Source organism: Pelophylax lessonae (assembly GCF_965119305.1).
Source record: "Pelophylax lessonae genome assembly, chromosome: 6".
Taxonomy (NCBI): Eukaryota; Metazoa; Chordata; class Amphibia; order Anura; family Ranidae; genus Pelophylax; species Pelophylax lessonae.
The window spans coordinates 330,289,551-330,317,438 of NC_138773.1; the positions used below are offsets into that span (position 1 = coordinate 330,289,551).

At 46.1% G+C, this 27,888-nt stretch overlaps 1 protein-coding gene across 1 annotated transcript in view; it reads right to left on the reverse strand.

Annotated features, from left to right (window-relative positions):
* The window catches only part of LOC309558765 (E3 ubiquitin-protein ligase DTX3L-like), a gene marked incomplete at its 5' end in the record, with an annotated part of 52,769 nt that extends 26,173 nt beyond the window's left edge, over positions 1–26,596 (reverse strand). The window contains 5 exons of the mRNA XM_082261813.1: positions 1,371–2,810; positions 15,766–16,085; positions 23,556–23,589; positions 26,187–26,515; positions 26,581–26,596. Coding sequence (XP_082117939.1) covers positions 1,371–2,810; positions 15,766–16,085; positions 23,556–23,589; positions 26,187–26,515; positions 26,581–26,596 — 2,139 coding nt within the window. The remainder of the gene's footprint in view (positions 1–1,370; positions 2,811–15,765; positions 16,086–23,555; positions 23,590–26,186; positions 26,516–26,580) is intronic.
* Between the last annotated feature and the right edge of the window lie 1,292 nt (positions 26,597–27,888).

The following is a 27,888-nucleotide window of genomic DNA, read 5'->3' on the forward strand; positions in this document are numbered from 1 at the left end:
TGCACTCTGTATGTAGCGTACCCTTAAACCCTGCACTCTGTATGTAGCGCACCCCTAAACCCTGCACTCTGTATGTAGCGCACCCCTAAACCCTGCACTCTGTATGTAGCGCACCCCTAAACCCTGCACTCTGTATGTAGCGCACCCCTAAACCCTGCACTCTGTATGTAGCGCACCCCTAAACCCTGCACTCTGTATGTCGCGCACCCCTAAACCCTGCACTCTGTATGTCGCATACCCCTAAACCCTGCACTCTGTATGTCGCACACCCCTGCACACTCTATGTCGCACACCCCTAAACCCTGCACTCTGTATGTCGCACACCCCTAAACCCTGCACCCTGTATGTAGCACACCCCTAAACCCTGCACCCTGTATGTAGCACACCCCTAAACCCTGCACCCTGTATGTAGCACACCCCTAAACCCTGCACCCTGTATGTTGCACACCCCTAAACCCTGCACCCTGTATGTCGCACACCCCTAAACCCTGCACCCTGTATGTCGCACACTCCTAAACCCTGCACTCCGTATGTAGCGCACCCCTAAACCCTGCACTCTGTATGTCGCACACTCCTAAACACTGCAATCTATATGTCGCACACCCCTAAACCCTGCACTCTGTATGTAGCGTATCCCTAAACCCTGCACTCTGTATGTAGCGTATCCCTAAACCCTGCACCCTGTATGTAGCACACCCCTAAACCCTGCACCCTGTATGTTGCACACCCCTAAACCCTGCACCCTGTATGTAGCACACCCCTAAACCCTGCACCCTGTATGTTGCACACCCCTAAACCCTGCACCCTGTATGTCGCACACCCCTAAACCCTGCACCCTGTATGTCGCACACCCCTAAACCCTGCACCCTGTATGTCGCACACCCCTAAACCCTGCACCCTGTATGTCGCACACTCCTAAACCCTGCACTCTCTACATAGAGCATCCCTGAACTCCACACATTATGCACTCTTGGTATTTATTGCCCCTTGAAGATCCTCCAACTTTTGCAATTTGGCCAAACCTACCATTTGATGCAGTTTTGAGGGGGGGTTGTTAAGTTCCAGCACATATACTCTGAGAAAAAAAGCCTGGCATAAAATTATATCGTTTTACAGATACAACCGGCCCTTTAAGGACAAACGTAGTGCTGATTCAGCTCCCGATGAAATGGAGTTTGACACCCCTGGATTAATCTGCTATCTTTTAAGAGTAGATAAAATTATTGATTTTCTGCTAGGAACATTTATGCATCCAAAAACCAATATCAGTAAATGAATTGGACTAAATGTCATGATATCAGTGCTGGGGGTGAAGAAATGTATCTCTCAGGAGAAGTCTGTCTCTTGTTAGTGCTGATGTCTGCACTCACCTTCTGGGTGCCCCCTGGGATGTTATAGTTGATCTCTATGGTTCCACATCCAGAATATCCCGGTAGTGAGGAGTATTTGTTTGTATTCACAGTCATAGTTCCATCAGGCTGGTCTCCTCTGACTGTCCCATACGAGACCAAACATATCGGACACACAGGTTTATGGGCCATGGCTTGCGCAAGACATCCCTTACAGAATGCATGCTTACACTTCTCTAATATCTCCTTTTCTTCTATCTCACTCAGGCAGATAGGACAGTTGTCTGGCTCTTCTTCTTTCTGTGCAGCAGCTGAGGGACTGTCGGTCTCCATTGGCTCTCCTGAGGAAGCTCCTGTCTGATCTCTTCTTAAATTCTGACTTCCACTGAGTTTCTCCTCAGCAAAAGCTACATGGACTGGATGTCCGATGAGGAGCACAGCGCCTTTGGAATATTCCATCACAATGACGATTCCCGCCATCATCAGCTGTTCCTGCACTATATTAACCTCTCCCTCCCGGATTTCCGGCTTCACACTGATTATTTTTTTTTGGATATTAAAGAAAGTTTTCTGCAGGAGGGTGATGAAGCTGTGAGAAGCGTGGGGTGAAAGGTCAGGGGCGGCATTCATAGATTTGAAGGTGACAAGTATGTTGCCATTTTTCTTTTTTTCTTCTATATTCACATTGTACTTCTCCTGAATGTCAGAGATCTGCCTGTTCTTTAATTTCTTCAGGATATCAATGTGTCTGGGGTCTACCTCGATCTCCGTCTTCAAATTGCTGGTGGAGATGGTCACAGCCCTGCGAGAGCGGGAGGGTTTATGGTCACCTTTCTCTAAGAACATCTTCACTTGGGGCAACTCATCTCTGGGACCACGAAGGATGATGTCCATGTTCTCTCCCTGTATCACCAGGGTATTACTCCACTTAGCTTTTACTCGCTCTTTGATGTCCGAGAATGAAAGGTGGACAACTGAGGGGTCTACTGTTACCTGGCTCCAGTCATCCATCACCTTCTGCACCTTGTCTGTAAATTTCTCCTGGGCTTTCTCAGGTGAGGAATCTGATCGATGAGCGATAAATCTGACATATGTGGATCCTTCCTTTTTGGAGTGTTCCTCAATCTTCACTCCATATTTTTTCTCTATCTTGTCCATTTCTGCTCTGTAGATCTCCATGATGTATTCATATAAGGCTGATGGAAAGCACACCTGGTCTGTCTGGCTGTCGGTGGGACTCCGATCACTTGGTGTCTCTGGAGGCTTCTCTGCACCGAGCTTCTGTTCCTGTATCCCCTGGAGACAGCGGTACACCGATTCTATCTCTTTAAATGTTCCACTCACTTCCACAACATTAGATTTCTCTTCTATAGTGAGAAATTGAATTTTTGCTTTTATTCTCTCCTGTAAATCTTTAGTGAACCATTCCTTATGTAATCTTGCTGTCACATTTTCAAAGATCTGAAACCACAAAAAATAAAACCACAGAATAAGATTTGGGGTCATTTTCTTAGGACAACAGAAAACACAAAACTTCCACTTTCTCTCCAACATTTCCACCAAAATGGTGTGTAGGAAATTGTCTTTTAACTTGGTGTATCAGCTAGTGTGTCCTACCCCCCCCCCCCCCGGCCAAACAAAGTATGGCAGAACTGGCAGTAACAGGTCCCTTTACCTCTCAGGTCATTGGACGATTCTAGGACAATATCCCCCCGGACAATATCCCCCGGACATTATCCCCCCGGAAAATATCCCCCGGGAAACATCCCCCTGGACATAATCCCCCCGGGAAACATCCCCCCTGGACATAATCCCCCCGGACAATATCCCCGGGAAACATCCCCCTGGACAACATCTCCCCGGACAATATCCCCCGGACAATATCCCCCCTGGACATAATCCTCCCAGGACAACATCCTCCCTGGACAATATCCCCCTAGACAATATTTCCCCTCTAACCCTAACCCAATGTCCAGATATTGTCCCGGGGATATTGCCCGGGGGATGTTGTCCCTGGGGGATATTATCCGGGGGGATATTGTCCAGGGGGATGTTTTCCGGGGGGATATTGTCCAGGGGGAATATTGTCCCCGGGGGGATATTATTCGGGGAGATGTTGTCCCAGGGGGATTATGTCCAGGGGGATGTTTTCCGGGGGGATATTGTCCCGGGGGGATATTATTCGGGGGGATGTTGTCCCGGGGGATAATGTCCAGGGGGATGTTTTCCGGTGGGGATATTGTCCCGGGGAGATATTATTCGGGGGGATGTTGTCCCGGGGGATAATGTCCGGGGGGATATTGTCCTGATACCCATTGGACTGACCTGCTCTGGCTGATGAAGTTTTCACAGGACCACCAGCAACTGTAACAGATATCAGACATGGGCACACCAAGGCCTGGAACCTGCCTCACCTAACAGGAATTTATTATGATTATATAATATGGGGTTATTTGTTACCACTTTATCTGCATTTAGAGAATTTTTAATGAACATCCCACAGAACATGAACCAAAGTGGATGCCAGTACCCTTCTGTGATGGGAGTCACTTTGGTTGGGGGGCCCGTGGAAACCCAGCTTACCTTAGAGAGGTTGGGAAATCCCTGTCTCGGACTCCCTAGGCCCCTGTAGGGGGTCAGCTTCTTGAATGACTAAACTCCATTACACTGTATTTTAAGAAAGTCCCACAGACTGTCATGCATCTTTCAGCCACAAGATGTCACTGTTGTTGTTAATGAGAATGAAGCCACAGTTGTTGTTGCTTTAAGAGAGGAGATCTTTCTGGAAAGGAGGAGGAGCAGGAAGTTCCCGGCACGGTGTGGTGTTCGGTCTCTATGGCTGTGCTGGGCTGAGAAAAGGGGACTGTATGCTGTGGCCTTGAGAGGGGATATAGACTGGATAATCCAGGGACAGAGCAACAGGATCTTGCCAGAGGAGACGGAGCTGAACTGTGGTGCTACAGACTGCAGCTGAGAATCAGAGAAAGAGAGGAGGAAACATCCCAGAACACCTCAAGCAAGTTACAAAGCAAGGGGCCAGACTACAGTAGTGACCTCCAAGTGACGGAACAAGATAAACAACCTGCAAAGAAACCCAGACCAGTGCATAAGAGACTGCAGCGACCGACAGCAAGGGACAGATCCAGAGACCTTACTGCATCCACCATCACAGAGACTGAGATCAAGCAGCTGTACCTACAGAACTGTGAGTGTGCACCGGTGCTAACCTGTGGCAGGGCATAGAGCAGGTTTCTGTAGACAGAGCGTTGCAGCAACGTGTCCCGGTTAGCGGGAATCAGATAGGATCATATAGCAGAGTAGCCTGTATTTCTGTGTGTGCGTTGGCGGGAGCGCCATTTTAGGTATCACGTTGCAGTTAACTTTGCTGTAAACCTATGTAATCTGTTATTACTGTTAACATCATTCTCCGGCCATTATACTCTGTTGGTTAATAAAGCCGGCATCTGCTTCAGCCTCATTGTCTGCTGTACCGTACTTGAATCCTGCATTGCGGTCCCCTACTCCTCTGACCGCTACAAGTGGCGCTGCGAGCAGGGTACGGTTACAGAGATGGAGGTGGCTGAAGGAAATGTGCATGATGCTAATGTGAGTACCTCAGGCAATGGTGGAACCCCTGCAAGGGCCCTCCCTATGGGCATGCTGTTTAACTTGCTGCCAAAATTTGATGGCAAGAACATGTCACTGTCAGACTGGGTGACAAGATTACAGAGCGCTGCAAGAATTTACAATGTCAGTCCAGAGTTACAGGTAGAAATTGCTTTGGCTGCCCTGAAGGGTGAGGCCCGAAAGAATGTGTTTCTACAATCAGAAGCCACACGCAGCACCTTGCAGGAGATTGTGCGATTTCTGGAAGAAATATACGGTGAAACAGCTAGTGCGGGCCACCTCCAGGCGAAATTCTTCTACCGGGTTCAGCAAGAAAATGAAGGGGTCTCACAATATGCGATGGCTCTACAGGAAGTATTGGCTGAGGTACAGAAAAAGGAGGCAGACGGAGTATCTGGCATGGGATCTGCCGACCGAATATTGCGGGAACAGTTTATTCTGGGACTCTTCAGCTCTCCCCTGAGATAGGTCCTGCGGGAGCGAGTCAGGGTGGACCCTACTCTGATCTTTCGGCAAATATTGGCGGAGGCTGTGGCACGCAGTAAAGAAGAAAGTTATGCCTCCGGAGTGATACAGACCCAGACCGCCACACCCTATGGGGTTGTGGGGAAGGAAGAGGTCCTAGTTAAAGTGGTACAAGACCTGCAAAGCTCCCTGAGTGCTATGCACGACAAATTGACACAAATGGAAAGGCGAATGGAGTCGAGCTATTCCCCTGGGGCTGCCTATCCAGCCAACAACCGCCCTATCAGATTGCCCCACTGTTTCCTACACCACAGCATCCTTACCCGAGTTCACCGTCACACCAAGTTCCTCAATATCTTCCAACAAGGCCAGCCAGGGCGCCTCCCGCACGCAGGCGGAGAGATTATCGTCCGGGGACACAGTGCTGGCGGTGCGGAGAAGAAGGACACCTCGCCAGAGAGTGTCAGAGTTATCTATCTAGACGCTCAGAGCCGGCGTTAAACTACCGGCCCCCGCAGTAGTGGGGCGTACTGCGGGGGAGGTGGAGAGTCAGAACACACAGCACAGCTCTGAACACCTGGTCGCAGGGTGCCCTGTCATACAAGCTGAATTTGAAAGAATCCCAGTCAACTGCTTAGTAGATACCGGATCACAGGTGACGACCATGCCTGAGTCATACTTCAATCGTTACTTCCAAGCACTGGCTAAGCCAGAACGAGAGACATTGGTCCAAGTTACAGCTGCAAACCATCAGCAAATCCCGGTCACGGGAGTCGTGTGGATGAACGTACGGCTGTGTGGACAGGAAGTGGGAAGAAAAGGCATTCTGCTGGTCCCCGAGACGTTCAAGGAGGATGCACCGGTGATAATGGGCATGAATATTTTACGAGAGTTGGATCAGATCATGTTCACTAAATGGGGACCAGGCTATTGGAAGCAAGCCACCCCACACAAACCCACGCAAAATGCTTTCCAACGGTTGATCCGGTTCTGTGGGACACAGAAAAGTGTCCCAGTACACCAGTCCGTGGGAACTATCCGAGTGTCGGGAAAGGCTACCCTCAGTCTTCCTCCTGGTCGGGAGACTATACTGACACTGCCTGTGGGAACCTTCCGCAACCTTGAAGGTATGGAGGTGATCATCGAACCAGGGGGTCTAGGAGAACTAGGTCAGGATGCCCTAGTGGCCCGGACACTGGCAGTGGTCCAGAATGGACGAGTATCCATAAGAGCTGTGAATGTGGGACATCTGGAAGTCGCTTTAGCGCCTGGAGTAGAACTGGCCCGTGTGTACTTACATCGGGGAGAAGTGCTAAGTCGGGAAGAAGTGACTCTAGCTCCGATAGGCAATGCTGCATGGACACTGGCAGTTACTGCCAGACCTGAAGAGGCTCCGACCCCAGAATGGAATGGGAGAACCATTGTGGACCAAATGGAGATAGATGTGAAGAATCTCGGTCCAGACCGTTTGCAGGCAGTTGAAGCCATGCTGTGGGAGAATCAGGCTGCGTTTGCCCGCCATGCCGATGACTTTGGCTGCACAGATGCTATCACACATGAGATACCGACTGGGGACGCTGCCCCAATCCGGGAGAGGTATCGACAGATTCCGCCCAAGTTGTACCAGGAAGTGAAGACATTGTTGAAACAGATGATAGATTCAGGAGTGGTACGAGGTAGTCAAAGTCCTTGGGCAGCTCCAGTGGTGCTTGTCAAGAAGGACGGCACTATTCGATTTTGTGTGGATTATCGGCGGTTGAATGCATGCACCACATGAGACTCATACCCTCTGCCACGCATCGAGGAGTCCCTGACAGCCCTCGGGCGGGCTAAATACTTCTCCACCCTGGATCTAGCAAGCGGGTACTGGCAAGTACCGGTGGCCGAGAAGGACCGGACCAAGACTGCATTCATACTCCCCATGGGACTATTCGAATTTAACAGAATGCCATTCGGGCTATCCAATGCCCAGAGCACCTTCCAGCGGCTGATGGAGAAGTGTCTGGGAGACCTGGATTTTGAAGCAACCTTGATATACTTGGATGATATCATTGTATACTCCGCTACTTTTCAAGAACACCTAGACCGACTAGGACAGGTACTCAAGCGGTTGCGATCCCATGGCCTGAAGATAAAGCCAAAGAAGTGTCATCTCTTCAAGAGGAAGATAGAGTACATAGGCCATACGGTGTCCCAAGATGGGGTGCTGCCATCTTAAGACAAAGTGGCTGCAATACAACAATGGCCAGCGCCCAGAACACTGCGGGAGTTGAAGGCTTTCCTCGGTCTGACCGGATATTACCGGCGATTCATCAAAGACTACGCAAAGATAGCAGTCCCTCTGAATGAGCTGCAGAGAGGAACAGCTGGGAGGCCCAAGGGTCAAAGTGTCCCCTGGGGACAGAAGCAGGAAGAGGCCTTCCAGGCCCTGAAAGAAGCCCTGACATCGGCCCCCATCTTGGCTTATGCTGACTTTGACAAACCATTCCTCTTATCGACTGATGGCAGCCTCTATGGACTTGGGGCGGTACTGTCACAGGTACAAGAAGGACGTGAAAGAGTTATCGCTTATGCCAGTCGGTCGTTGCGGGATACAGAGCAAAACCCTCATAACTATAGTTCCTTCCGGCTGGAGCTCCTTGCCCTGGTGTGGGCCATGACAGAAAAATTTGCGGGCTACCTGACAGGGGCTAAGATCTTTGTACAGACCGATAACAACCCCCCTGGCCCATCTGGATACTGCCAAGTTGGGAGCCCTGGAGCAGCGTTGGGCAGCTCGCCTTGCCAAGTATGACTTCTCGATCCGCTACCGCTCTGCTACAGAGAACACTAATGCCGATGGACTGTCGAGGGTTACTTTTGAGACTCCAGTAGGGGACCTGGATGAACGAAAAGAAGAGGATGAAACTCCAGACTTCTGCAGGTTTCACACCTCCAGCAGTTGTGGCACAGACAAGTGGGGAGGCCCGAGTGCTGCCCAAGGCATTAGGAAGAACCAATGAAGAATGGGGCCGAATACAGGATGAAGATGTCGGACTGCGGCAGATGAAAGGTTGGGTGTCCCAGCGAAGAAAACCTGACAGAGAAGAAAGGACTGAGCTTGATGCCGAGGTGAAGTCCATTCTACAACAATGGGATAGACTGGAAGTTCATGGAGCTGTTTTGTACCGCAAGTGGCAGCAGCCTGCTGATATAGAGGCAAGGTGGCAGGTAGTAATACCCAGAAGCATGGCACGAGAGGTAGCCAAGGAGGCTCATGAATTTGGAGCTCACTTCGGGCCAGTTAAGACCTTCCAGTGGCTGCAACGCTATGTATATTGTCCACGACTGGAGGCCATGGTTGAGGAAGTCTGCCGGCAGTGTCGAATGTGTGAACTCACCAAAAGCACCGAACAGAGGGCACCCATGCAGCCCATACAGACCAAAGAACCGCTGGAAGTATTGATGATAGATTACCTTCTTGTGGGACAATCCGCCAGAGGTCCACAATACTGCCTGGTCATGATTGACCACTTCTCTAAATTTGCAGTGGTCACCCCAACTCGAGACCAGACAGCTGAGTCTGCAGCTCGGGCCATCTGTCAAGATTTCATCCGAGTCTACGGGTGTCTGAAGCGGATCCATTCAGATCAAGGAGCGTGCTTTCAAGGGAAAGTGATGGAGGAGCTACATCGACTGTATGGCATTGAAAAATCCAGGACAACTCCATATCATCCCAAGGGAATGGGGCCTGCGAGCGCTTCAACCGGACCCTGCTTCAGATGTTGAGAACATTAGAGGAAGACAAAAGGATGCACTGGCCAGACTACCTCCATGAATTAGTCTGGGCTTACAATAAAATCGGGTTCACAACACAACCGGGTATACTCCGTACATGCTATTGTTCGGCAGAGCTGGCCGAGAAGTTGTTGAACTGAATTTAGAACAACCAGAGGATTTAATAGAACGATCGACCACCTCATGGGTGAAAGAACACCGTCAGCGGCTCCAGACCATCCGCCGGTTAGCAGGCCAGCGTTTGCAAGAGAGAACTCATACTGACCGTCCTCCCCTCCACAGGTTCCGCTGCAACCTGGAGACCGGGTACTGGTGTGGGAGAAACGTCCCAGAGGCAAGTTGAGTGAGCGTTGGGAGGTACAACCTTACAAAGTGATCAGGAGAGTGTACCCCAATGGCCCGGTCTACGAAGTACGGGTGGAAAATGAGGAGTTTGCCTCAAGGATCCTACATAGGAATATGTTACGGCCATTTCGGTCTGAAGATCCCAAACCTGCTGAAGAGACAACACTTCCTGTCCCGTCCGCAACTCATTATCTCCAATGAAAACAATGATGAGGACTGGTGGATTGTTCCTGACACTGCGGAAGGTCCCCAGGCCACAGGGGATGAAGCTTATGCTACAGAACCACCACTGGCTTGCAATGAGGAGGAACCCAGGTTGGCAGCTCCCAATGAGGAAAGTCAGTCACTTACAGATAGTCAAGACCTCCGGAGATCCAATAGGTCTACTGCAGGGGTTCCACCAAACAGGTACAATGCTGATCAGTTCGTTTGGTCCACCTGTATGTGTTGTGGACAATGTTGTGATGCTGTTAGAGATTGTAATAATCACTTTCTTCCCCATGGACTATATAGGATGGCCGAGGACGACCATTGTTAAGTGGGGAGGCATGTAGGGGGTCAGCCCCTTGAATGACTAAACTCCATTACACTGTACTTCTATTGAGAAAGTCCCACAGACTGTCATGCATCTTTCAGCCACAAGTCACTGTTGTTGTTAATGAGAATGAAGCCACAGTTGTTGTTGTTGCTTTAAGAGAGGAGATCTTTCTGGAAAGGAGGAGGAGCAGGAAGTTCCCGGCACGGTGTGGTGTTCGGTCTCTATGGCTGTGCTTGGCTGAGAAAAGTGGACTGTATGCTGTGGCCTTGAGAGGGGATATAGACTGGATAATCCAGGGACAGAGCAACAGGATCTTGCCAGAGGAGACGGAGCTGAACTGTGGTGCTACGGACTGCAGCTGAGAATCAGAGAAAGAGAGGAGAGAACATCTCAGAACACCTCAAGTAAGTTACAGAGCAAGGGGCCAGACTACAGTGACCTCCAAATGACGGAACAAGATAAACAACCTGCAAAGAAACCCAGACCAGTGCATAAGAGACTGCAGCGAACGACAGCAAGGGACAGATCCAGAGACCTTACTGCATCCACCATCACAGAGACTGAGATAAAGCAGCTGTACCTACAGAACTGTGAGTGTGCACCGGTGCTAACCTATGGCAGGGCATAGAGCAGGTTTCTGTAGACAGAGCGTTGCAGCAACGTGTCCCGGTTAGCGGGAATCAGATAGGATCATATAGCAGAGTAGCCTGTATTTCTGTGTGTGCGTTGGCGGGAGCGCCATTTTAGGTATCACGTTGCAGTTAACTTTGCTGTAAATCTATGTAATCTGTTATTACTGTTAACATTATTCTCCGGCCATTACACTCTGTTGGTTAATTCAGCCGGTTTCTGCTTCAGCCTCATTGTCTGCTGTACCGTACTTGAATCCTGCATTGCGGTCCCCTACTCCTTTGACCGCTACACCCCTCTTATGTGTAAGGTCTATTAGGGATGACCAAGGAAATGATGAACAGCTACTTAATGGACACTGAAAATATAGTTTGGATTACTTCAAATGGGACAATAATATTTATCAACCATATATCTCAAGAAATATATGAAGACTATTTCTGGCCTGTTTGATTCTGACCAGGTTCATTGAAAGAGCGAATCACATGGCTTCGGTTCAATGTTAAAGGCCTGTTGCCTATTGCTGATAAGAGACTGCTTCACACAGTCGGACTCATAGCAGATGCTAATATCATCAGCTCACCCACCTGTCTTCCACACATCGTTGATTGTGAGGATTTACTCACCTATAGTCTACTATGGGTTCTGTGCTTACACTTATAATAATGTGTATTGTACTTCATGAGCTTGATGACAGCAGTCTGCTAGTTAATTGGCTCAGGTTAATTGAATCACTGTTATCTGTTAGTTACTGTTGGGAAAGTAGAATACGGTTTGTGTTGGTTGTCCCTTAGATAATTAGTTCAGGTTAATTCCATTTCTGTATACAATTTCATCTGCATAGGATAATGTAATCAGGCACCTGACCTGGTGAGGTAATTTGATCAGGAGGGGGATGTCCTCCTGTGAGGTATATATTCTGTGTGAATTTGTTCAATAAAATGTTCCAGTTTTATATCAGCTATGTTCCGTCTAGTTTTGTATGGGGGGTGGCTAGAATTAGTGATCGACCGATATCCGTTTTTCGTTACCGGTTGGGCAGTTTGTATTCTAACAGGGTGTCCCTCCAATGGGTACTGAGAATGTCACCGAAGGCATAAACCAGAAAGTATAGATACAAAATATACAATATAATGAGTATATAATCAAAAACCAATAAAAATAGAACGGCAACTGTTTGTAAAATTTTGAAGTGATTTTATACATGACCATTGCAGAGGAACTGATGGTTCGGTCCAAACCTCTGTGGCTGTGTGCCATGTTTTCATTTGGCCTTCCCGTTCGGTTGGAACGGAACATCATATACAGCGAGTAAAAGAAGACGTCACCATTTTTCTGTGTAAATCTATTTCTATTGACATGAAATATTCCCCACATGTTGGGAACAACCCATGCAATCCACACATACAAAGACACCAAAACAAATACATTCAGAAATGAAGTTCTGTGTAATAAAATGGAAGGATACAGGGAAAAAGTATTGAACCCCCTAACTGAAATGTATTCAATACTTGGTAGAAAATCCTTTGTTGGTAATAACAGCTTCAAGGCGCCTCCTGTATGGAGAAACGAGTTCCATGCGTAGCTCAGGTGTGATTTTGGTCTTCAAATCTTGAGGGTTCCGTGGACCTCTTCTATGAACTCTGATCTTTAGTTCTTTCCATAGATTTTCTATTGGCTTTACATCAGGTGATTGGCTGGGCCATTCTAGCAGCTTTCTTTTCTTTCTTTGAACCCAATGGAGAGTTTCCTTGGCTTTGTGTTTGGGGGTCATTGCCTTGCTGAGATGTCCTCCCTCATTTCATCGTCATCATCCTGATAGATGGCAGAAGATTTTTATCATCCATTCATCCTTCCTTCAATGATATGAAGTTTGCCAGTACTGTATGCTGAAAAACAGCCCCGCCCACACCATGATGCTCCCACCTCCAAACCTCACTGTTGGTATGGGGGTGTTTATGGGGTGATGTGGCCCCCAAACATGGTGTGTATTATGGCATCCAAAGAGTTGGCCTTGATCTGAGCAGACTATATTCTAACATTTTACAGGTGTGTCTAAATGTTGTACAGCAAACTTTAATCGAGCTTCAGCATGCTTTTTCTTCAGCAATTGAGTGTTGGGTGGTGAGCGTGAGTACAGGCCATGGCGGGTGAGTGCATTACTTATTGTTGTACCTGCTAATTCCAGGTCTTTCTGAAGCTCACCACAAGTGGCCCTTGGCTCTTGGACAACTCTTCTGATAATTCTTTTCACTCCTCTGTCAGAAATCTTGTGAGGAGCACCTGGTCATGGCCAGTTTATGGTGAAATGATGATGTTCTTCCCACTTCTGGAATATGGCCCCAACAGTGCTCACTGGAACATTCAGAAGTTTAGAAATCCTTCTGTAACAAACACCATCAGTATGTTTGTCAACAATAAGGTTGCAAAGGTCTTGAGAGAGCTCTTTGCTTTTACCCATGATGAGATGTTTCTTGCGTGACACCCTGATAATGAGACACCTTTTTATAGGCCATCAGTTGACACTGAACTGGCTGATATTATTTTGCACTGACAAGGGGCAGGATTTCTTTCTAATTTACTGATAGCTTTCAGCTGGTGTCTTGGCTTTCCATGCCTTTTTGCACCTCCCTTTCTTCATGTATTCAATACTTTTTCCCTGTATCATTCCATTTTATTACACAGAACTTCATTTCTGAACTTTTTTGTTTTGGTGTCTTTGTATGTATGGATTGCATGGGTTGTTACTGACATGTGGGGACAAATTTCATGTCAATAGCACCTTCACCAAAAGATTCTCCTAGAAAAATGGTGACGTGTTACAGTGGGGAAAAAAAAAGTATTTGATCCCCTGCAGACTTTTTAAGTTTGCCCACTATCCATGACCCATCTTCAGTGTTCTGGCTGAGGGAAGAAGGTTCTCATCCGAGATTTTACAATACATGGCCCTGTCCGTTGGCCCCTCAAAGCGGCAAAGTCCATCTGTAACTTTAGCAGAGAAACAGCCCCAAAGCATAATGTTTCCACCTCCGTGCTTGACTGTAGGGACGGTGACTGTAGGGACGGTGACTGTAGGGACGGTGACTGTAGTGACGGTGACTGTAGTGACGGTGACTGTAGGGAAGGTGACTGTAGGGTTGGTGACTGTAGGGTTGGTGACTGTAGGGAAGGTGACTGTAGGGAAGGTGACTGTAGGGAAGGTGACTGTAGGGACGGTGACTGTAGGGACGGTGACTGTAGGGACGGTGACAGTAGGGAAGGTGTCTGTAGGGAAGGTGACTGTAGGGACGGTGACTGTAGGGACGGTGACTGTAGGGACGGTGACTGTAGGGAAGGTGACTGTAGGGAAGGTGTCTGTAGGGACGGTGACTGTAGGGACGGTGACTGTAGGGACGGTGACTGTAGGGACGGTGACAGTAGGGAAGGGGTCTGTAGGGACGGTGTCTGTAGGGACGGTGTCTGTAGGGACGGTGACTGTAGGGACGGTGACTGTAGGGAAGGTGTCTGTAGTGACGGTGACAGTAGGGACGGTGACAGTAGGGAAGGTGTCTGTAGGGACGGTGACTGTAGGGACGGTGACTGTAGGGACGGTGACTGTAGGGAAGGTGTTCTTAAGAGTCATAGTCAGCATTTTTCTTCCTTCAAACAAGGTGAGTCCCCCTCCTCAATAAGGTAAATGTACAGTCATGCCAATGAACATCTAATTGATCTAGATAGGGATTGGGAGAAAGTGCGGTGGTTATACGAGATCAAAATTTAGCTCTTTGGCATCACCTTGACTTGCCGTGTTTGGAGGAAGAAAAATGCTGACTATGACCCTAAGAACACCATCCCTACAGTCACCGTCCCCTACAGTCACCATCCCTACAGTCACCATCCCTACAGACACCATCACTACAGACACCATCACTACAGACACCATCACTACAGTCACCTTCCCTACAGTCACCATCACTACAGTCACCATCCCTACAGACACCATCCCTACAGTCACCTTCCCTACAGTCACCATCCCTACAGACACCTTCCGTATAGTCACCGTCCCTACAGTCACCATCCCTACAGTCACCGTCCCTACAGTCAGGCACAGAGGTGGAAACATGATGCTTTGGGGCTGTTTCTCTGATAAAGGTACAGGCCAACTTTACCACATTGAGGGGCCAATGGACGGGGCCATGTATTGTAAAATCTTGGATGAGAACCTTCTTCCCTCAGCCAGTTAGACTGCCTGTGCAACCTCTATAAGGTCCAGGTATGGCCTCATACTACCAGAAGTGACACTGACCCCCTCTATAGGGTCCAGGTATGGCCTCATACTACCAGTAGTGACACTGACCCCCTCTATGGGGTCCAGGTATGGCCTCGTGCTACCAGTAGTGACATTGACCCCCCTCTATAGGGTCCAGGTATGGCCTCATACTACCAGTAGTGACACTGACCCCCTCTATGGGGTCCAGGTATGGCCTCATACTACCAGTAGTGTCACTGACCATAGCTAAATGCAAAACTAGAGAAAAACCTTCAGAAAAAGAGGAGGTGGTCGCATTGTTGCCCATCTAGTGCACCTGTCTTTAATTTAATTAACACCAAAGCAGCAGAAACCGATTAACAACCCCCTCTGCTACCTAACTGACCAGATTAATATCCCAGGAGATTAATTGACTTGATGCTATATTAGGATTAAAAAAACGTTTATTTTTCTATACTTTTGTGATGAAGGAGGTTTCTGGCCCTCATAACGTGCATTGTAAATTATTAAAGCAATTTGGACTTTCACAGTTGTGGTCTGGTGCTCCCTCTGTTGGGGGTTATGCTTTCAGTGACTTTCTCAGTACCCATTGGAGGGTTCTCCTGTTTGCATGGGAGTTGCCTTACCAGAGCCAATGAGTGTTTCCTCTTCACTGCTCTGTACAGGCAAGTTTTGGATACCCAACACCCCTCGGATTTATCCCTTTATAATGTAAGATGAGGACAGGCAGAACCCCATTCAGATCGCCTGCTGAATTCCACCCTCCAATGAACACACATATATACCTCTGGGGGGGCTGCAGGGCGGTTCCTCCTAGGTTCCTCAATGCTCATAGAACGTCCTAATGAGTTCCTTCTGGGCTCATTTCCGAAGGTGACGGGATACTCAGGACTCTGATAAAGTCCAGTATCTGTCAATGGTCTTGGTGCAGAAGAGTTGGAATCTTCATTCCTATCAGTTCCACCATTATGTCCGTATTCTCCCCATCCTCTGTGTCTGGAAGTATCTTCAGGTCTTTTGGAAACTCCATCCATTGAGCCAAAATCGGTTTGTGAAAAATTCTCTGTCTGAGAATCTGGGATCTGATTGTAGTCTTGTTGGTAATCTAGAAGATGCACAAAGGAAACATTTTTTTGAGTATCACTTCTGACTCCTCCAGCAGAAACACAATTGGCATATAACTGTGTCCCCAACACCTGAACACACCACATCACAGAGTATCTACAATATTCAACCTATCAAATCACTAGGAACCAGAGACATCACTATGGCATGGAACATGAAGAAGGTGGAAATCATGGACTCCGAAAGGAGAATAACTGACTACTGGTGGCAAAAAGAGGTCAAGGGAAAGGGGGGAGGGATTGGGAAACCACTCTAGGAGTCCCGAATTCCCAGCCTACCTGTGCCACATATTGCACAGGCAAGTTTCAGTATGTGGCACAGGCCTGCCTACTCAAAGAGAGAGAGAAGAACTCTTAGCTTCCCAACAGGGCCATAGCAAAATGACATCCTCAGTTTGAAGTGCAATACTGGGCTTTATGGCTGCAGCAATATGCCATAACCCCGGTATTGTTTTTCTTCATCCGGTGATTCTCTAACTGCTAAGAGTCGGTTCACACTATGGCGGCACGACTTCGGGGGCGACTAGTGAAGTCGCCGTGCCCCGCGACTTCGGTGCGACTTGCACGGACTTCACATAATGGAAGTCAATGCAAGTCGCTCCGACTTCGGTCAAAAGTAGTGCAGGAACGATTTTCTAAGTTGGAGCGACTTGAGTCACTCCTATTAGAACGGTTCCCGTAGCACAGAATGGAGCACGACTTGTCAGGCGACCAAGTCGCCTGACAAGTCGCGGTAGTGTGAACCGGGACTAAAACTGATCCAAGCAGGTAATTAGCTGCTGGATCACTTTTAGAAGTAGCAGGAGGGGTTGGTTGCCACCCTTCCTTTCTGATGGTTCTAGGGCTTTCCTGGGATGATCGGTGAGTCCGGGAACCAATCTGGCGGATGTGCCAGCTGGCCAATGAGAAGAGCAGAGGAGAGATGGCCTCCACTCATCTCTATGGCCTAGGAGGACTGGAGTAACACCATGACTTCACTTCCCATTCCGGTCAGAAAGCCCATTTTTATTTTTTTTAAACCTTTTAGATCATTTATTTTCTAATGCTTTCCATTGTAGGACTTCTAGACCCCCAGATCTCTCCATAAAGAGGACCTGTCGTGCTGTATTGTTATCTCAAGGGATGTTTACATTTCTAGCAGTAGAATAAAAGGGATTCAAATCGTTTTTTAAAGGAACAGTGTAAAAAAAAAAAAAAAAAAAAGAGAAAAAAAAAAAAGGAGAAAAAAAAAAAAAATGAATAAAATTAAATAAAAAAAAAAAAAATTAAAGTGCCCCATCCCCTCCTGCTTGTGCATGTGTAGGTCATGCCCACATATGTAAATGCTGATCACGCCAAACATGTGAGTTATTGCCACAAATGTTATAGCGAGATCAATAATTCTAGCTCTAGAACTCCTCTGTAACTCTACACTGGTAACGTGTAAAAATGTTTAACGCGGATATGGATATTTTCAAGTACCACAGTTTGGCGCCATTCCAGGAGCCTGCACAATTTTAAAGCATAACATGTTGGGTATCTATTTACTCGGCATAACATTACTTTTCATATTTTTAAAAAAAAAAAAAATATATATTATATATATATATATATATATATATATATATATATATATATATATTTTTTTTTTTTTTTTTTTATTATTTTTTTTATTCATTCATTAACCAACCACTTCAGCCCCTTAATGACCAGGCCATTTTTTGCGATTCGGCACTGCGTTGCTTTAACTGGCAATTGCGCAGTCGTGCGACGCTGTACCCAAATAAAATTGATGTCTTTTTTTCCCCACAAATAAAGCTTTTTTTTGGGGGGTATTTGATCACCTCTGCGATTTTTATTTTTTGCGCTATAAACAAAAAAAGAGCGACAATTCTGACAAAAATAACAATATTTTTCAAATTTTTTTATATGAAATGGTGAAGGGCACAGACTCAGCAGGAGGGTCACTGTTTTAGCAAGATGAGGAGCGGGGCGGGGACTTGCACTCTTGGTGCCAGTATCTAGCCAATCGCAAGCCCCTACTTACAAGCTCACTGGTTTCCTGGCAGGGTGAACAGTTTTGTGCACTTACTGAACAGATATAACAAAACACTTTTAACCTCCCTGGCGGTATGATTCTTTCCGATTTTAGGTGCTGAAAGTGGTACAATTATTTTGCATGTAATTCTTAAGAATGAGCAGCCCAAACCAACTATTTACATATGATTTTTTTTTTTACTGTGCGTTCTTCTTTATAATATCTCGGGTATGATAAAGTTTGAAACACAAAATAATAAATTAGAATATAATAAATAACTATAAATAAGTTAAAGTATGTATGTATATATATATATATACACACACACACACAGTGCCTTGCGAAAGTATTCAGCCCCCTTGAACTTTGCGACCTTTTGCCACAATTGTACTCATTGATGGAAAGGGTAAACTGGGACTGAACCCTAGGATCCCTGACCACAGAGGAAAAATGGGAATGCTTTAGGAACATATTAAGCAAAGGCATCTTGCAGTGCATTCCTATGGGAAATAAATTTAGAAGAGACAAAGCCAAACCTGGCCGGCTAAACCGTAGCGTTAAAAACCTTATTAGGGGAAAAAATTGGCCTTCAGGAAATATAAAGCAGAAGGCACAGTATTGGCTTTCGACCAATACAAGAGGTGTAAACACGAAATCAAGATGGCTAAAACAGACTTTGAGAGACAAATAGCGGAGTATAGTATAAAGAACCAAAGAAATTCTTTAAGTATATCAACAGCAAAAAAACTAGGGCAGAGCATATTGCACACATAATTAACGATGATGGGGGGATGGTTACAGAGGACACTGAAAAAGCAACCGTCCTGAATTCTTTTTCTCATCAGTATTTACACAGGAAACGGAGGGGTACACTGACCATGACTGTATGGGGTACACTGACCATGACTGTATGGGGTACACTGACCATGACTGTATGGGGTACACTGACCATGACTGTATGGGGTACACTGACCATGACTGTATGGTCAGTAGTAATACACAGGACTTGCCACTATGGCTAACAGAGGGTGAAATCAGGGAAAGGCTGGATAAACTTAACTCAAACAAATCACCAGGCCCGGATGGCGTACATCCGAGAGTACTCAAGGAACTCAGTAAAGTTATATCCAGACCACTGTTCCTGATCTTTGCTGACAGTATTAGGACAGGAGATGTACCAGGGGATTGGAGGAAAGCTAACGTGATTCCAATATTCAAAAAGGGCCAGAGACATATCCCGGGAAATTATAGGCCTGTCAGTGTGACATTGATAGTATGTAAACTTCTGGAGGGGATGATAAGGTACTATATCGTAGAGTTTGCTAAAGACAACAACATCATCAGTAGTAACCAACACGGGTTTACAAATGGGCGTTCTTGTCAAACCAATCTCTTAGCATTCTACGAGGAGGTGAGCTGTGAGCTAGATAGGGGGAGACCAGTGGATGTGGTGTACTTGGATTTCGCTAAGGCGTTTGATACAGTTCCCCATAAGCGCTTAATTTATAAAATAAGGTCTGCAGGTATCGACAGCAGGGTTTGCTCTTGGATACAGAACTGGCTAAAAGGGGCGTGTCCAAAGAGTGGTAATAAACAGCGCATACTCAGACTGGTCTGAGGTAGTAAGCGGGGTGCCCCAGGGCTCAGTCCTGGGACCAACCTTGTTCAATTTATTCATAAACAGCATTGAGGACGGGATCAGTAGTTCGATATCAGTTTTTGCAGAGGACACAAAATTGGGCAGGGCAATAACTGCACAGCATGAAGCAGATATCCTACAGAATGACCTGGACAAAATAACAGAGTGGGCAACGACATGGCAAATGAGGTTTAATGTGGAGAAGTGTAAGGTTTTGCACTTGGGGACTAAAAACATAAAAGCACAATACACGTTAGGAGGGGAACCCTTGGGGGAATCAAAAATGGAGAAAGATCTGGGAGTCTTGGTTGATGATAGACTATGCAATAGCATGCAATGTCAAGCGGCAGCTGCCAAAGCCAGAAGAATATTAGCATGCATAAAGAAAGGGAATATACTCCAGAGATAAAACTATAATCCTTCCACTTTATAAAACTCTGGTCCGACCGCATCTGGAGTATTCTGTCCAGTTCTGGTCGCCAGTCCTCAGAAGGGATGTGTTGGAGCTGGAGAGAGTCCAGAGAAGGGCAACTAAACTAATTAGGGGATTGGAGGACCTTGATTATAAAGAGCGTCTGCAATCGCTTGATTTATTCTCCCTGGAGAAGAGACGCCTGAGGGGGGACATGATAGCAATTTTTAAATATCTCAATGGGGATCTCAGCTTAGAAAAAAAGCTGTTCAGTCGAAGGGATTGCATGAGGACTCGGGGGCATACAATGCGATTAGAGGAGAAGCGTTTTAACCTCAGGCAACGTGGGGGGTTCTTTACTGTTAGGGCTACAAGATTGTGGAATTCTCTACCACAAGAGGTGGTTTCTGTGGGAAGTATGGTGGCTTTCAAAAGACTATTGGACGTGCATCTCAAGGATCAGAACATTCAGGGGTATGAGAGATGATTACAGCCACACACACCTACACAGGTTGAACTGGATGGACTATTGTCTTTATTCAACCTCATCTACTATGTAAACTATGTAACTATGTAACATTTCAGGCTTCAAACAAAGATATAAAACTGTAATTTTTTGTGAAGAATCAACAACAAGTGGGACACAATCAGGAAGTGGAACGAAATTTATTGGATATTTCAAACTTTAACAAATAAAAACAAAAACTGAAAAATTGGGCGTGCAAAATTATTCAGCCCCTTTACTTTCAGTGCAGCAAACTCTCTCCAGAAGTTCAGTGAGGATCTCTGAATGATCCAATGTTGACCTAAATGACTAATGATGATAAATAGAATCCACCTGTGTGTAATCAAGTCTCCATATAAATGCACCTGCACTGTGATAGTCTCAGAGGTCCGTTTAAAGCGCAGAGAGCATCATGAAGAACAAGGAACACACCAGGCAGGTCCGAGATACTGTTGTGGAGAAGTTTAAAGCCGGATTTGGATACAAAAAGATTTCCCAAGCTTTAAACATCCCAAGGAGCACTGTGCAAGCGATAATATTGAAATGGAAGGAGTATCAGACCACTGCAAATCTACGAAGACCTGGCCGTCCCTCTAAACTTTCAGCTCATACAAGGAGAAGACTGATCAGAGATGCAGCCAAGAGGCCCATGATCACTCTGGATGAACTGCAGAGATCTACAGCTGAGGTGGGAGACTCTGTCCATAGGACAACAATCAGTCGTATACTGCACAAATCTGGCCTTTATGGAAGAGTGGCAAGAAGAAAGCCATTTCTTAAAGATATCCATAAAAAGTGTCGTTTAAAGTTTGCCACAAGCCACCTGGGAGACACCAAACATGTGGAAGAAGGAGCTCTGGTCAGATGAAACCAAAATCGAACTTTTTGGCAACAATGCAAAACTTTATGTTTGGCGTAAAAGCAACACAGCTCATCACCCTGAACACACCATCCCCCACTGTCAAACATGGTGGTGGCAGCATCATGGTTTGGGCCTGCTTTTCTCCAGCAGGGACAGGGAAGATGGTTAAAATTGATGGGAAGATGGATGGAGCCAAATACAGGACCATTCTGGAAGAAAACCTGATGGAGTCTGCAAAAGACCTGAGACTGGGACGGAGATTTGTCTTCCAACAAGACAATGATCCAAAACATAAAGCAAAATCTACAATGGAATGGTTCACAAATAAACATATCCAGGTGTTAGAATGGCCAAGTCAAAGTCCAGACCTGAATCCAATCGAGAATCTGTGGAAAGAACTGAAAACTGCTGTTCACAAACGCTCTCCATCCAACCTCACTGAGCTCGAGCTGTTTTGCACGGAGGAATGGGCAAATCTCTCGATGTGCAAAACTGATAGAGACATACCCCAAGCGACTTACAGCTGTAATCGCAGCAAAAGGTGGCGCTACAAAGTATTAACTTAAAAGGGGCTGAATAATTTTGCACGCCCAATTTTTCCGTTTTTTATTTGTTTAAAAAGTTTGAAATATCCAATAAATTTCATTCCACTTCATGATTGTGTCCCACTTGTTGTTGATTCTTCACAAAAAATTACAGTTTTATATCTTTATGTTTGAAGCCTGAAATGTGGCAAAAGGTCACAAAGTTCAAGGGGGCCGAATACTTTCGCAAGGCACTGTATATACACACACACACACACATATATATATATATATATATATATATATATATACATATACACATAAAAAGTACAGTAAAACTGCAGGAAAGGGCACTGGGGGGCAATCTAATGTGAATTTATTTTATTTTGCATTGTATTAGTGTGTTTGGTGTGTTTTACTATTTGAATTTGCCGCCGGTTCCACCCCCCTGCGAGCGTCACGTCGCAGGAGACGGAAGTCGAGCACACAGAGCATGGGGAGGAAGATCCGGCCACCGCCCGCATACATCGCTGGATCCGGGGGACAAGGTAAATAACCCCTCTACAAGGATCCAGCGATCATCCTAGCGGTACCCCGAGTGTGGCTCGGGGTTACCGCTTTTGGCACTGGAATTTAACCCCGAGCCACACTCGGGAATACCGCTAGAAAGGTTAATGGGATATTTAACAGACCAAAAGGGAGCAGAAGAATTCATTGATGGGGCTTACATACACATTATGTCTTCACAAACCCTTCAGTTATCTCTGACCAGGAATTAAATTTCTTAATTCTATATTTGAAGTCTTTCCACCAATAAACATATATCTCACCAGTTACCGCGCTTAAAACTCTCCCTACAATTTCTTAGAATTTCCCATTTTAAACTTTCCAGGTTTTTGAAAAATTATACTTTTCGCATCCCTAAAAATAAGTTCCATAAATATTTCTTCTTTCCCAATATGTTTCAAAACATATAGTCCCTTCATCAGGGTAAATGGAATAGTTCCAACTGTGAAGCATGTTGGTGGGGTAATATGTTGTAAATCGGCTTTTTCATTGACAGAAGGAGAAATAGGTGAGGGTTGAGGGTGGGAGGGATGAAGACAAAGAGGAAAAGGCTTTTTTTAATCTACTAGAGCAGGTGTCTCCAAACTATGGCCCTCCAGTTGTTCAGGAACTACAATTCCAAACACACCTAGTCCTGTCTGTGAATGTCAGAGTTTTACAATGCCTCATGGGATATGTAGTTTCACAACAGCTGGAGGGTCGAAGTATGAAGATCCCTGTACTTGAGGATCACCTTCCAGTAGGACAATAGACTAAAACACACAACCTGATCTACACTCCACAACCTGAATGTCTTAGAACGGCCCGGCCAAAAGCACTGTGTGTATGGCTTCATCTTTCCTTTGCAACAGTCGGCCAGACATTCCATATATATAGCTATAAGATATAGATATAAGATCATTATACCATCAGAAGCGTATATTACCTTTATCAACCGAGGATCCAAATGCTCCATCGCCCTAAAAAAGCACAGAGAAGACATCAGCAGGATTTGTGTCATATTATTCATAAATCCACACAAAGACAGGAGAGATAATCCTCATACTGGTAGTTCCTTATATCTCTGGAGGACTCCAATGGTGGGATCTCTGCACACCTCATGGAGGATGCAAGAGATGGATACCCCACTGTGGATGGGAACACCTCAGAGTGGCTGTGAACAGGTCAAGGAATCATGATAAGGAGATATTACAATCAGAAAAGTAGAAAAAAATCTACAAAGTGTAACCCGGAGCCAATAATCTGATTTAATTTTTAAAAATTCATACTACTAGAATGCAGATTTAGCAATCAAGATGTTAAGATGTGCTGGGCTGCGTATTGTCCTCTATATCCTGCCCCCAATCTCCTGTCCTGTATATCTTGCCCCCAATCTCCCGTCCTGCATATCCTGCCCCCAATCTCCCGTCCTGTATATCATGCCCCCTATCTCCTGTCCTGTATATCCTGCCCCCAATCTCCTGTCCTGTATATCTTGCCCCCAATCTCCTGTCCTGTATATCCTGCCCCCAATCTCCCGTCCTCCATATCCTGCCCCCAATCTCCCGTCCTGTATATCATGCCCCCTATCTCCCGTCCTGTATATCATGCCCCCTATCTCCCGTCCTGCATATCCTGCCCCCTATCTCCCGTCCTGCATATCCTGCCCGCTATCTCCCTTCATGCATATCCTGCCCCCTATCTCCCGTTCTGCATATACTGCCCCCCATCTCACGTCCCCCATCCCCCATCCTGTATATCCTGCCCCCTATCTCCCGTCCTGCATATCCTGCCCCCCATGTCCCGTCCCCTATCTCCTGCTGCCCCGTATATACTGCCTGTGGTATTGGGGAGATTATACTCATGTGGTAGATGCTTTTTACCAATGTGGTGGGCCAATCCAAACTGTATGTTAGGGCATGGCAGCCCACTTTTACATAACAGCAGTTGCCTACGCAGGTGGGCATCAACATGGACAACTAAAAAATGCTGAACCACTTGGCTCCCTTGGCAGCAGCACCACTGCTCTCCTTACCAGTCCCTATGACTGTATTGCTCAGCTCTTCCTTTTCACTTGTCTCACTTAACCTTTATCCGCAGTGCCCGGCTGCACAGCTCACATAACGGTTCTCCTGACACCCTGATAAAAGCAGCCCTGACTCCTGGGATGAGACCTCCAGTCTCCTGGTTGGGCTCCTCTGACCCCTCTGGGTAAGACCTCCTGTCTCCAATATGGGAGTTCTGAGCTATCCTCAGGCCTGAGTATATTGTATAACGCCCCTGCGGACCCGTGTACTCACACAGGCTTCAGGTACCCAGTAAAATCCAGACACAGGATTGAAGGCTCTATGCCACCCAAGACACTTTGGAACCTTCAAGATCCAGTCCCCAATCTGAGACTTAAGAATCCAGAGAAAGCCAAAGACTGAGCTTCCTCCACTCAGAAATGATAGACTGGACCTTCGAATTAACCGCTAATGTGAACCTGTGTCATTTTCTCCTACATTTCCAGAGGGGCCTCGCACTGTCACATGCCCCATTTATTATTATTTTGGTCCTTCTGTTGGGTTATGCTTTCAGTGACTTTCCTAATATTTAAGTGGAGTTCCACCCATTTTAGTGACTTTAGATGTATGTAATCCCCTTTAAAACGACTTTTACCAATGGAAAGTTTTTTTTTTTTTTGTTGCTAGTAAATACCTTATTTTCTGCTTTATTTATCCTCTTCTCACTTCCGGGTTCGGTCGGCGATTACGTCATTCGGCGATTCGCAGTATGTGCTGGGATGTATATCAGGCCATGAAATCTCACATTATTACACAGGAGATGAGCTGCACGGCGTGCTCTGCCCCGCCTCTGCCCCGCCTCCTCTCAGTGAGCTGTAAGTATGTATTGTATTGAGGCCGTGCTCCGCCCCGCCTCTGCCCCCGCCTCCTCTGAATGAGCGAGGACTGAAAGCATTATATCCTCACTGAGAGGAGGCGGGGCGGAGCACGGCCTCAATACAATACATACTTACAGCTCACTGAGAGGAGGCGGGGCTGAGCACGCAGTACAGCTCATCTCCTGTGTAATAATGCAAGATTTCATGCCCTGATATACATCCCAGCACACACTGAATTGCCGAATGACGTAATCGCCAACCGGACCCGGAAGTGAGAAGAGGATAAATAAAGCAGAAATTAAGGTATTTACTAGCAACAACTAAAAAAAAAAAAAAAAAAAAAAAAAAAAAGTTTCCATTGGTAAAAGTCGTTTTAAAGGATTACATACATCTATGTAATCCAATTTTTTAAAAATGGGTGGAACTCCACTTTAATGGTGGGTTGCCCTATTTGCATGGGACCTGCTTTACCAGAGCCAATGAATATTTTCCCTTCACTGCTTTGTATTGAATGTACAATATATACAGTATATGTAAAGCACTGTGTAAATTTGCGGTGCTATACAAGTACCTGTAATAAATAAAAAATAAATAAAATTCCCAGCTTCTCTTCGATATATCCCTTTGGAATCCAAAGTTAGGACAGGCAGAGCCCCATTCATATTCCACCCTCCAATGAACACACAGATATACCTCTGGGTGAGCTGCAGAACGGCTCTTCCCGTCTTTGCTCTGAAGGAGTCTTATGCTACTTCTGGACCCATTCCTGGAAAAGGTGGAATTATCAGTACTCCTATCTTCATTATCAGTTGATGAACTTCGGATAGAAGAGTTATCATCTGCTTCTTCCCCCTCAGTTACACCATCCCGTCTGCCTTGTTCGGATTCTCTGTGTCCGGTGGAATCATCACCCCTTTTCAGACGACCTTTTTTGGAATCTCCATTCCTAAAGTCAGAATCTGTCATAGAAGAATTGTCTCTCTTTGAGATATCTGGAGTCGGTTTCTTTTCTTGTTGATGATCTGCATGTAGAAAGGAGAGAAGAATCTTCTGAGTAAAGCTTCTGACTCCTCCAGCAGGAACACACTTGGCATATAACCCATGTACCCGACACCCGAACTCACCACGTCACAGTGACTATATTCAACCTATCAAAGCATTAGGAATCAGAGACATTACAATGACAGGAATCCTAAATCAATCCCTCAAACGGGTAGGGACTTTAGAAGGAGTATTTTAGGTGGTGTCTTGGTCACCCCCTACCACAGAGGTACAGTGCCTTGCGAAAGTATTCGGCCCACTTGAACTTTGCGACCTTTTGCCACATTTCAGGCTTCCAACATAAAGATATAAAACTGTAATTTTTTGTGAAGAATCAACAACAAGTGGGACACAATCATGAAGTGGAACGAAATTTATTGGATATTTAAAACTTTGTTAACAAATAAAAAACTGAAAAATTGGGCGTGCAAAATTATTCAGCCCCCTTTACTTTCAGTGCAGCAAACTCTCTCCAGAAGTTCAGTGAGGATCTCTGAATGATCCAATGTTGACCTAAATGACTAATGATGATAAATAGAATCCACCTGTGTGTAATCAAGTCTCCGTATAAATGCACCTGCACTGTGATAGTCTCAGAGGTCCGTTTAAAGCGCAGAGAGCATCATGAAGAACAAGGAACACACCAGGCAGGTCCGAGATACTGTTGTGGAGAAGTTTAAAGCCGGATTTGGATACAAAAATATTTCCCAAGCTTTAAACATCCCAAGTAGAACTGTGCAAGCGAGAATATTGAAATGGAAGGAGTATCAGACCACTGCAAATCTACGAAGACCTGGCCGTCCCTCTAAACTTTCAGCTCATACAAGGAGAAGACTGATCAGAGATGCAGCCAAGAGGCCCATGATCACTCTGGATGAACTGCAGAGATCTACAGCTGAGGTGGGAGACTCTGTCCATAGGACAACAATCAGTCGTATACTGCACAAATCTGCCCTTTATGGAAGAGTGGCAAGAAGAAAGCCATTTCTTAAAGATATCCATAAAAAGTGTCGTTTAAAGTTTGCCACAAGCCACCTGGGAGACACCAAACATGTGGAAGAAGGGGCTCTGCTCAGATGAAACCAAAATCAAACTTTTTGGCAACAATGTAAAACGTTATGTTTGGCGTAAAAGCAACACAGCTCATCACCCTGAACACACCATCCCCACTGTGAAACATGGTGGTGGCAGCATCATGGTTTGGACCTGCTTTTCTTCAGCAGGGACAGGGAAGATGGTTAAAATTGATGGGAAGATGGATGGAGCCAAATACAGGACCATTCTGGAAGAAAACCTGATGGAGTCTGCAAAAGACCTGAGACTGGGATGGAGATTTGTCTTCCAACAAGACAAT